At 35.7% G+C, this 12579-nt stretch overlaps 1 protein-coding gene across 3 annotated transcripts in view; it reads right to left on the bottom strand.

Moving 5' to 3' along the window:
• PTPN2 (protein tyrosine phosphatase non-receptor type 2) overlaps window positions 1-12579 on the bottom strand; it is a gene marked incomplete at its 3' end in the record, with an annotated part of 92299 nt that overhangs the window by 72521 nt on the left and 7199 nt on the right. For all 3 annotated transcript variants that reach the window (XM_084252246.1, XM_084252247.1, XM_084252245.1), the window contains exon 2: window positions 680-770. In XM_084252246.1, coding sequence (XP_084108372.1) covers window positions 680-770 — 91 coding nt within the window. The remainder of the gene's footprint in view (window positions 1-679; window positions 771-12579) is intronic.

Below are 12579 nucleotides of genomic sequence, written 5' to 3'. Positions count from 1 at the left end.
TATTTTAAGAAGTTTTCTACTACTTTTGTCGTTGGGGGAAGGGAATAAGCAACACCAATAAATATTTTTTTTAAAGATTTATTTATACAAGAACCAGGGCACAGGCCAGATGTGCGGGAGGGTGAGAGGATTCACCAGAGACAGAGCAGGGAACAGAATAAGCAGACTGACAAAATACACTGCTAAGGGGAGCAGCTGGCGAGACAGGAGGTCTGTCGCACCACGTGGGATTCTTGCCAGCTGGCTGGCAAGGATCAAACCGGCACTGCAGAGGCTGCGGATAGCCTCACAGCACTGCGCCACCAGGGGAGGCCCAACACCAATAAATATTTTAACTAATACTTATAAAGATTATATAATAAAATGAAATGCATGCACATATGAATACAATAAATGCATTTATGATTGCAATCACTTTAAAGAAAAATTATGAACAAGGAAAGAAAAATGGTAAGAAATACAACAAAATAACTGTGGCTGTGTTTTAAAGATGAAATAATTACAGGCAATTTATTTCCCTTCCTTTAGTCTGTGCTTTGAAATTTTTGAGGAATGTATCAGTATGAAAGCAAATCACAGCACTCATCAACCCTGATCCCAAACTTTCCCTTTCACTGTATCCTGCCTCCTAAAACAAACCAATAAATGTACACATGCACACAAACCCAGAAGTACTTACATGGGCTTACATCTCTGTATCTGTTTCGATTTCTGTTTTCTGGAAACTTGGCCACTTTATGAGGATAGTCATGGGACTCATTGCGAATTTCCTTAAAATAACAAAAATATATTTTAATATTCCTCCTAATTTTTATACAGCAAAGCAGATACTTTCCTAGCCAGTATAAAATAGCATGCAGTGGAGACTCACGATATGCCAAGTACTGTGCAAAGTACATTCTCCACATTATCTCATTCAATCCTTATCTCATACACTAATGAGAACAATTATCTTCCCATTTTATATGTGATGAGAGGCTTTGGGAGGTTAAACAATCTGCCAGAGGCTAAAATGCTTGTAAAAGGTAGATCCAGGACAGCCAAAATCTTTCAGGCACTGAAGTCTTTGCTCTTGATCTATTTATTTACTGACACTCTATCTTCAACATCTACAAGCAAAGATCAATGCATGGAGGTATCTAAGGTTAGCCACATCATAATCAAGTTTCTGACTAAATTCTCAGTAAGTAATATCTACTTACATTTTAGAGTTGCTATCTTAAAACTTTAATCTGTTTCTTCACCTTCATGTCATATAACTTTACTTTGAGCCCAAAAATATACCTAAGTTTTATTTCTAGAGCTATAAGTGCTTAACAACAACTAGTTAGTTCTGAGGCTCATTTCAGGTTCCTTATGTTCCTCTTATTGCACAGTGGAAGAAATTGTTTGTCTGTACTAGGTACTCAGCTACATGGTGAATCCAACGTGACCATATATACCGCACATCCCTTTCCCCACCCCCACCTAATAGAACATTATTCTAAGAATTTAGGTAAAAGCATAATCTCTCTCTCTCTCTCTCTCTCTCTCTCCCTCTCTCTCTCTCACACACACACACACACACAAACCAGAAAACAAGAGTGTATATAAACAGTAAAACTTACATTGGGCTTTTGTTCACACAAGTGCAAAAATGCATTTTAAATGTCAGGCACCAGATAGTCTTATAAATTACGGATAAGTTATTTAACTCATTTATGAATGCCCTTACTGGGGGTTCTCCACACTTTTACATACCACCCCCACCAGCCCTAAGACAGGTAACTTTGTAGTTGGTATCTTTACTCTTTGGGTCTTACGCGATGCAGAGTCTGAGTCTCTAACAAAATCCACTGATACACATTACAATTGTTGCTATGACTTTTTGATACTCTCACATCCAGCAATCTTGCTGAGATCTCTAATATTCTGTAGCCAGTTCTAAATTTCTCAATATCAGCAAACAGTGGTAATTTTGTCTCCTCGTTATACTTTTCTTTTTTATTCATAACTCATTTTTTACTATATAATTGCATTGGCTAGGACTGCTTATACAGTATTTTTTCCCTGATTTTGAAGGAACTGTTTCTAAGGTTTAATCACTAAGTAAAATATTTAAGTTTTTAATCAATGACCCTTTTCAGGTGAAGAAGGATACCTTCAATTTTTAGTTTGCTAAAGTTTTTAATCACAAATAATGCTGACTCTTATTCCGTGTTCCTCCTGCACTGAAGGAGATGACCATACAGCTTTTCACTTTTAATCTGGTAATGTACTGAATCACAATAACAGATTTTCACATTCAAGGTCCCTGCATGGTCTTTTTCATGGCTTCATACCACATTTCTTGTTAGTGGTAAAATTAGTAAATAAAATTTCATTTTATTTAAAGATTTATGCATCATTAAAGTGAAGTGACTGCTAAGACTCACACTTCTCAATTATAAAACTTAAAACTTACTGAAAAACTATAGAAAGCAAAACCACATGGTATGGCATAAAGATAGATATAAAGATAAATGCCCTAGAATACAGAGTTCAGAAATAAATCCTTAGATCTATAGTCAACTGGTTTTCAACAAGGGAGCCAAGACCATGTAATATGGAACAGCCTTTTCAAATAGTCCCGGAAAAACTGGATATCCACATGTAAAAAGTACAAAGTTGGACCTTTACCTTGTACCATAAATAAACATTCACTGAAGAATTGTTCGAAGACCTAAATGTTAAGAGCTAAATCTATAAAACTCAAAAGAAAACAGAGGAAGTGGAAAACCTTCACAATTCTGGATTTGGCAATGATTTTTTAAAGGATAACAACAAAATCAAAGGCAACAACAGAAAAATAACCTGGACTTCATGAAAATCAAAAACTCAATAGCTAGTGAGTGAAAAAAACCTCCACAAATTGGGAGAAAATATTTGCAAATCATATATCTGAGAAGGGGTTAGTTACCAAAATATATAAAGAATTCTTACAACAAAAGGGCAAGAGAAGGACAAAGACACTTAATTAGGATGGCCAAATTCTGAAACACTGACAACACCAAATCCTAGCAAGGATGTAGAACAACAGAAATTCTTACTGCCGGTGTGAATGCTATTGATAAATGGCAAGGTTACTTTGGAAGAAAGCTTGGAAGTTTCTTATAAAACTAAACATACACTTATTATATGATTCAGCACTCACATTCCCTGGATTCACCCCAAAGAGATGAAAATTTAAGTCCACCCATGGATTTTATAGTATCTTTATTCACAGGTGCCAAAACTTGGAAACAACGAAGATTGTCAATAGGTCAATGGACTATAACCTGTAAACTGTAGTACACTGGTACAGTAGAATATTATCCAAGAAATTAAGAAAATTAGCTATCAAGTTACAAAAAGACAACAGAGGAAACTTAAACATATATTACTAAGAAATGCATATTGCTAAGATTTTCAATACATATTAAGTGAAAAAAAGGTGTAAAATAGTATGTAAATAATATCTATTTCATAAGAGTGGACAGGAGGAGGGAGGCAGGTATGGAAGGCACTAACATATGGATAGAGTAACTCTGGGAAGATACACAAGAAAGCATATAGTGATCTCCTAGAAGAAAGGAATTAGGAAAAATATAGGCAATGACTTACTTTTTCTTTACATATCCATCTTTATGGTTTTAATTATCGCCACATTCAAAATTCATTTATTGAAACACACACTCTAGGGTTAAGTCCTGGAGTCCTATAAATCTGTTACTTAACGAAAACACAAATTTGGAAATACAGAGACACAGTTTTCTCATTTGTAGCCATCTTAGATAATCCACATAACATATATACTACATGGCTCATACAAAACTGGTTCAGTCAAGGTAAACTATTTCATTCTCATTAAACTCTTCCTCAAAAAGGGGAGCTTCTCAAAGAGAATACATAAAACTTATTCCACCAGGAGACTTCTTTCTCCAGTGACGGATATATAAAGATTTATAACCAAGCCTTGAACACTCCAGAATAATATCTTTTGCAAGATATTTAGCTCCATAATTTATGCTGTCCCTCCACAGAAAATCTTTACATTAAGCATAAGCACGAACATTTGGCTAATAAAACAGAGTGAACACTTACCATCAGGATTCGCACTTACAGACTTTAACAAAGAAATTTAAGTATGTTCTCCCATAAGTAGAAACTCATCAAGTTGAGATTATGTTTTAGAATTATTCTAAAGTCCTACTTTTTTCTTATAAAATTACTGTTTACTCTTACTCAATTTCCTAAATTTTTATTTGCTGTTCCATCAAAACAGTTCAAGGTAGAACATTCTACAGAAAAAGGATATAAAGTTTTCTGTACACTATATGAAACAAAGCTCTGCACCAATACTAAAGTATTACTTTATATTATACAATAATAAAGTATTATGAGATACTATTTTACTGTGACAATAATAAAAACTTGATTCAGCAAGATGGTGTAGTGGAGGAATGGGCACAGAGCAGGTTTTCTATGATTTGAGCAGACGGGTGAAGAAGTCCTGGAGCCCTCGGTGACTTTTATTAGGATTTACCAGGCACACAGCAGGCAGGGGTGCTGGGGGGCCAGGAGGCTGGCAGGACTCCCAGCCCCCAGCAAGTCTTCACTCTTTCTGGGCTCTCCAGCATTCTCTCTTTTGCTCTTGTTCTCTCTGCTTCTCGTGGTTCTGCTTCTGGCGTCCCCATGACGCCGTCCTTATAAGCCCAGCCTTAGCCCAGGTGAATCCCATCTACATATGCCCACACCCTATTCCAGGTGCCCACCATCAGGCATGCATTCAGGACCACAAGGATCCATCATCATTCCTAATGGCGGGAGGGCAGAAAAGCCTGATACTTTTTATTTATCCTACAGATGGTAACAGAATGAAGATGCCAGGCTTTCCTCTTTCACATATTCACAACTAACTGGAGCAGAGCAAAGTCAACAACCATGAAAGATAAGTGGAGGAATACCACAGATCAGGAAACACCTATGTTTCTGATAAGAAATGGATAGCAAAAATTAATTGAACTGTGTCTGTAGCAATACTATGGTTTTATCTCAGAGGCGCATATCCACATTGAAGACTGGAGACCTGGCACTGCACTGGATAAGGGGGGTACACAGAAATGGCATCCAGATTACTGGCTTGCACCTGAGGTTCCCAATATAGAAGAGCTGGAGCCCAAAATGGGGGGGGGGGGTTTAGTTAAGATCACCTGTGTCTCCTCATAGTCAATACTATTATTTACAGCTTGTGATATTCAAAACACCTGCCTTACTCCCAACACCCCAGGGTAAAAACCAAGGAATCAACTGAAGGCTTTCATTAACCAGAGCTTACACACCACTTGCATTTTGATAACAGGAGCAAGGACTCCAGGGTAAGGTTCTGTACTGGCAAAACAGCTTGTGGGCCCTTCTCAATAATCCAAACCAAGTGCTGCACCTAATGCTCAAACATAGGCTAAGCGGTAGAAGGTGAGGTTGACAAGAGACTATCCAACACATGTTGGTGGAGGAGTTGGCATAGAGGAGATCACTGTGGATTCCCATCATACAACTGCAATGCCTACAGCACAGTAGGAAGTTTGAATCTCTGAAGCTCAGTAGAGATCATCTTCAGTGCCCTACTGACACTTCAGTGCTCGACTGCTCCAGTTCCTTTCTACCTATTTGCCTTCCTGATACCAGTTCACCCACCACCCAAATAGGTGCAATGGCAGTAGTCTAAGAGTTTATCCCTTTTACAACCCATAAAAAATAAAACTGGACCCCAAAAAAGTATCTCAAATGTTGAAGGAAAAAATTTTTAAAAACTTAAAGGAGTCTCAATCAGGACTATGGAATATGCCTGAAGAGGAATTTAAAGCTACAATTACTGGCCTCCCCGGGGGCGCAGAGGGTTAAGCGCCTCGCTCTGAGGCTGTCCGCAGCCTCTGAAACATGGGTTCAATTCCCGGCCGGCCAGGGAGAAACCCTCATGGCATGGCAGATCTCTCCTGCCTTGCCCGCTGCTCCCCTCAGCAGTGTCTTCGGTCCATCTGCCTGTTCTGCTCCCTGCTCTGTCTCTGGTGAATCCTCTCACCCTCCTGCGCCTGACTGTACCCAGTTCTTGTATAAATAAATAAATCTTAAAAAAAAAAAAACAGAATAAAGACTGCTCTATTAGAACTACTGGATCTAAAAAACATACAACCACCAAATTAAAAATACAACAGAGGGTCTCTATAGCAGACAAACATAATCAGCACAGAGAATTAATTAGCTAGAATGCATAATGTCTGAGAACACATGAACAGAGCAAGAATTTTAAAAAATGAACAGCATAAAAGCTCTTTGGGATAACCTAAAGGAAAGTAATATCTGTATTATGGAGGTTCCACAGTAGGAGAAACTAAAGAGAAAGTCACAGAAAACTTATTTAAAGAAATAATTTGCTGAAAATCATCTAAATCAGGGAAACTAGTCAGACATCCTGATCTAAGCAACTCAATGGGTTCCAAACTAAATGCCAGACAGACATACTCCAAGGCAAATTATAATAAAACTCTTGAAAGCCATTGACAAAAACAATATTAAAAACATCAAGAGAAACAAGAGTCACCTACAAGGTACACTAATTAGACTACTTATAGATTTCTCAATAGAAACTTTACAAGCAAGAAGGAAATGGCAGAAGTTACTGAGTACTCAAAAGAAAAAAAAAATTACAGCCTAGAATCCTATACCCTGCAAGATTAACATTCAAGACAGAAGGATAAGAAGCTTCACTGAAAAGCAAAAACTAATAAAATTTGTCAACACCAAGGCACACACGTAAAAAAGTACTAAAGAGGTTATTTCATAAAGCAACAGAAAAACCAAAATAGGTAACAAACACCTAAATAATGTAACATGGAGGCAGAGAAGACTAATACTGTAGCCCATTACATTGAGTTTGAGACCAGACCATACTAATTAATGCATCACATAAATAGTTCATCATACCTTAACCTCAGCAGAACTTGCAGCCAAAAAAGTCAACAGAAATAATATGTAAGACAATGGAAATGGAACTCACAACTTAATAAAAGGACTATGTCAAAAATAAAAAGACAAAATGAAAAGCAAAATACAATGAGGACTTATGTCTCAATAATTACCTTAAATGTAAATAGTCTGAATTCACTAGCTAATAGGTACAGAGTGGCTGAATGGGTTTCAAAACAAAATCCAACCTTCTGTTGTTTATGGGAAACCAAAAATGAACAGACTTAAAGACTGGAAGGCAATCCTATAAGCAAATGGCAATCAGAAGAACTAAAAAAAAAATCAGCTATACTTTCAATAGATAAAAGGGACTTCCCAATTAAAAAAGGTAAAAAGATGGACATTACATTATGAGTAAGAGTGTAATACAAGAAGCAATAACATTCATAAACATATATACACCAAATGATAAAGCACTAGCATGCATAAGACAATTACTACCAGAACCAAAGAATGGTATTGACAACAATACAAAAATACTAGGGAATTTTAATACTCCACTTACTATTATGGACTGACCAACAAGACAGAAATAAGGAGCTAAACCAAAAACGGTTTAACAGAAATCTACAGAACACTTCACCTAAAAATCACCGCACACATATTTTTTACATGTGCACATGGAACATTTTCAAGAACAGACTATGTATTGGGACACAACTGTCAACTGTCAATAAAACCACAGAGTGAAATCATACAAGTACTCCTGACCACAAGGCTATAAAGCTAAAAATTAACTATATAATTTTAAAAGCAAAGGACAAACTATGAACATGTAGAGATTAAGCAGTATGTTCCTTAATAGCTACTGCATAAAAAAATTAAAACAAATTTTAAATAGCCTTAAGACTAATGAAAATGAGAATACAAGCTACTAGAATCTATGAAATGCAGCAAAGTAGTCTTGAAAGGGAAAATAATTGCAATACAGGCCCATATTAAAAAGCCAGAAAAATCCCAAATAAACAAATTATTGCTGCACTCAAAGTTATTTGAGTAAAAGGAACAAACATGACCCAATGTTAGTAGAAAGGAAATATAAGAGAGTGGAAAATTCAATGAAATTGAGATTTAAAAAAAAAAAAAAGGCTATACAAAGATCAATGAAACTAAGTAGGTTTTTTGAGTTGATAAACAAAATAAACTTCTAGTTACACGAATAGAGAAAACATTAATAAACAATCAGAATTGTGAAGGGAAAAACAAAAGACAAAAGCAGAAATGAAAAGGGAGACATTACCATAGATGGCAAAGAAATACAAACAATTGTAAGAGATTACTACAATTAGACACCAATAAGTTAGACAACCTTGAACAAATGAACAAATCTGAAGGCCAATTGAGTTTACCAGGATTAAAGCAGGAAGAAACAATTCAATAAAATGATCACAACCGTGGAAATTGAAACAGCAATTTAAAAACCCCCCAAAACAAAAGCCCATGGTCAGATGGCCTTTTTAAAATTTCTATCCCACATATAAAGAACTTAGGCCCATCTTGTTTAAATTTTTTCTAAGAACCCAACAAGAGGTAATGCTCACTAATACATTTTATGATGCCAACATTACCAGAGACAAAACAAGAAAAATAACAAACCAATATCCGTGATGAACACTGATGCAGAAATTTTCAACAAAACACCAGCAAATTGAATTCAACAATATAGCTCAAGGATTATACAACATGATCAAGTGGAATTTTCCCAGGGATGCAAGAATGGTTTAATATATGTAGATCAATGTATTACCTGATATCAATGAAAGATAAAAATCATAATATCAATAGATGCAGAGACAGCACTTGATAAAATTCAGCACCTATTTATTACAAAACTCCAAATAAGATGAGAATGGAAGGAACCAACCTCACATAATAAAAGATACATATTACACACCATTAGGCAGAAAATACTCAATGATGAAAAACTGAAAACTTTAAGATCAAGTCAAGGATGCCCAGTGTACTGGAGGTTTTGGCTACAATAATCACACAACTGGAAATAGTATAAGTGGTACTGCAGCCACCACTACTTGCAGATGACATTACATATAGAAAAGGCTCTACCAAAAACCTATTAGAAATAATAAACAAATACAGGAAAGTGTAAGGCTATAATATCAATATGCAAAAATCTGTTGCATTTTTACATACAGTGAACAAGAAAAAAAAGAAATTAAGTAAATAATTCCATTCATAATCTCTTCAAAACGAATGAAGTGTCTTAGAAGTAACCTAAACAAGGAGGTGAAGGACCTATACAATGAAAATGTGACATTATTCAAGGATTTAGATCATGGCATAAGGAGATGCATAAATATTCCAAGCTCATGAATGGGGAAAAGCAACATAATCAAAATGAATGTTCTACCTAAAGCAATACATAAATTTAACACAATTGCCATCAAAACACCAACAAATTTCTTCAAAGAATTAAAAAAAATAATAAGTATTTATAGGGAAGCATATAGGTAACAAAAATAATCCTGACACAAAAAGAGAGACATGAAGGCATCATGTTACTTGAATTCAAATTACATCTAAAGCAACAGTAATTTAAATAATTTGGTACTGGAATGAAAAAAGACACATAGCTCAATGGAACACAACTGATAAACTCCAGAAATAAATTTATATATGAATAGATACTTAATTTATTATAAAGGATTCCATGATCATACAATGAGAAAGGAGAATCTCTTTAACAAATAGTGCTGCGAAAAGCGGATGGACACATGCAAAAGAATGAAGTTGGATCACTCTCTAACTTCATGCATAAAACCAAATTCAAAACAGATTAAGGACTTAGATATAAGACCTGCATCAATACAACGTATAAAACAAAACACTGGCACTATGTCTCATGATATTGATCAAGATGCTTTTGGAAACTTGACCTCTATGGCAAGGAAACTAAAAGCAAAAATAAACAATGGGATTAAATTAAAATGCTTTTATACAGAGGAAGAAAATATAAGTAGATTAAAAAAATCCTATTAAATGGGAGAAAATATTTACACATTACACAACCAATAAGGATTAACATTCAAGTTATATGAAAAACTTACACAATCCAACAATAAAAAACAGCCCAGTTAATAAATGAGTAGATATGAACAGACAATTCACCTAAAAGGATATCCAGAAAGCCAACAGATAAGTGGAAAAAATGTTCATTATCGCTTTTAATAAAGATGCAACTTAAAACCACAGTAAGATATGTCACACCCATGAGATCCAAATAAATAAATGAACAAAAATTAAAAAACCGAAAAGTGCTGGAGAGGATTTAGAGAAAGAGGAACCCTTGGTGGGAAAGAGAATGAAAGCTGGTGCAACCATTTTTGGAAAGCTATTTGGATATACCTTAAAGAGCTACCAATGGACACCCAGCAATTCCACTCTTGGGCATCTATCCAAAGAACATGAAACCATCAACTCAAAAAATTTTATGCTCTACAGTGCTGATTACAGCACCATTCACAATAGCTAGGACAAGGGGGCAACCTAGATATTCATCAATAGAAGACTGGCTGGTTCAAGAAGGTACAGTCACACTGTGGATTACTACCACAGCAATAAGGAAAGATGACAGTTGCCATTTACAGCAAAATGGAGGGAGTTCAATGGGATTAAGTATAGTAAAGGAAGTCAGAACGACAAAGACAAATAGTGTACAGTTAAACAGTGGCTCATTGGACAAAATATAACACTTAAAAGTAATAAAAGCAGCAAGGTTTCTTAAGATGGAAGGAGTAGAGAAAAAGGATCAAAGCAGGGTATAATGGATGATGGTGGTGGGGGGGAACATTTGTTTCTCAGTTCTGGACTCTTAAGAGGACAATATCAAGGTGCTGGCAAATGTGCTGTATAGTGAGGATCCTCTTCCAGGTTTGCATATGGTCACTTTGTTACTATAGCCACACATGATAAAGTAATCTCTCTCTTATCTCTTCTTAAAAGGACACTACCAATAGTGATGGCTCTACTCTCATGACCTAATTATTCCCCAAAAGGCCTCACCTCTATATATGAATTTGAGGTTGGGGGGACACATTCAGTCCATGATGAAGATGAAGAAGTAGTACTTGAAGAGATCTGGGGATGCAGTTAACAGTAACTGGTGACCAAATTATAGGTCAATGTTGAAGGAAAAGGAGAGGTGTCTAAGAATACCATCTTTGATAGCTGGTGGATGGTAGGTAGAAATAACAGGAAAAACATACTTTAACAGTAGTAATATTTTTAACTGAATGCAGTTCCTAGTAAGATCCATCTTATCTTGTAATGAATGTGGCTGATAGCTAAGTGCAAAAGCATACAAACACATTAAGTAAATAAAAGTAAAAATTTTAAGGGCCTCCTCTGGTGGCGCAGTGGTTGAGCGCTGGGCTGCGAAGCTGCCCGCACCCTCTGCAGTGTCAGTTTGATCCCCGGCCACCAGCGAGGGTCCCATATGGCGTGCAGACCTCTCTTGCCGCGCCCACTGCTCCCCTCAGCAGTGTATTTCCTCAATCTGCCTGTTCTGTTCCCCACTCTGGCTCTGGTGAATTCTCTTGCCCTCCCATGCTTCTAACTGTACCCAGTGCTTGTATAAATAAATATTTTTTTAAAAACTTAAAAAAAATAATAAAAATTTTAAGATTTGAAACAAAAATCAGCACAGAAGCAGTTCCCACTGTCATGGAGTAACTGCAATTTTTGGAGGTTACCCCAGAGTGCCATACCCTTGACTAAAAGAGTGGTACAAATTCCAGCCTATCTAAATAACTTGGGAAGCACTATACACTAAATTGTAAAGAGAAAATGATAGTTTTCAGGGTATAAAAATATTCCAATCTAGTGAAAGAAACAAAACAATTCAGTATGAGAGTGTCTTCAAAGGAATGAAAGCAGAATGAAACAAAGTTATATTGGTCAGTGACAGGAACCAAATGAAAGTGAAAGAACAAAGACCATTAAGTCAGACATACTGGGGTTTGAAAGGAATTAAGAGCACATTAGAAAACAAAAAACATGAAACTATCATACTAAAAAAGATAGCAGAAATCCAGATAAATGTATCTAAACATATCTTAAATCAGCTTCTTGACCAGGACTTCTGTCTCAACAGTCTTTAGGGAGCCTATAAAATCCCTGAAATCACACACTACATTTTGAAGAAGTTAAATGCAGACGTTTCACTATCTATATCGTCTTTAAAAAGCATGGATTTCAACTTCCTCAACCATTACTACCACTGTACCATATCTAAGACATTTACACAGTCAAATGTACTTAAAACACAGTTTAAGTATAATTAAAATAGCACTTTTGCTTTTAATAGCTATTTTATAAAAACAGCTCCACAAGGAAGAACAATATTACATTCAGAATATGAAAGTTTAGTCTCCTACTCAGAATATTAAGTCAAAATTTATATTCTTTAAAATTAGCCTAATAAACTATATTTCCTCCTCCGTAGTTTTTAAACTACCTACTGGTTTTAAACTACTAGTTTTTAAATTACCAGTTGGTAGTTTTTAAATTTTATATGTTAAACTGACTTATGAAATGGCT

This window comes from Talpa europaea (genome assembly GCF_964194135.1).
Source record: "Talpa europaea genome assembly, chromosome: 13".
NCBI classification, from domain to species: Eukaryota; Metazoa; Chordata; class Mammalia; order Eulipotyphla; family Talpidae; genus Talpa; species Talpa europaea.
Note: the sequence above shows the minus strand (reverse complement) of the source record. Positions and strands in the feature narration are given on the sequence as shown.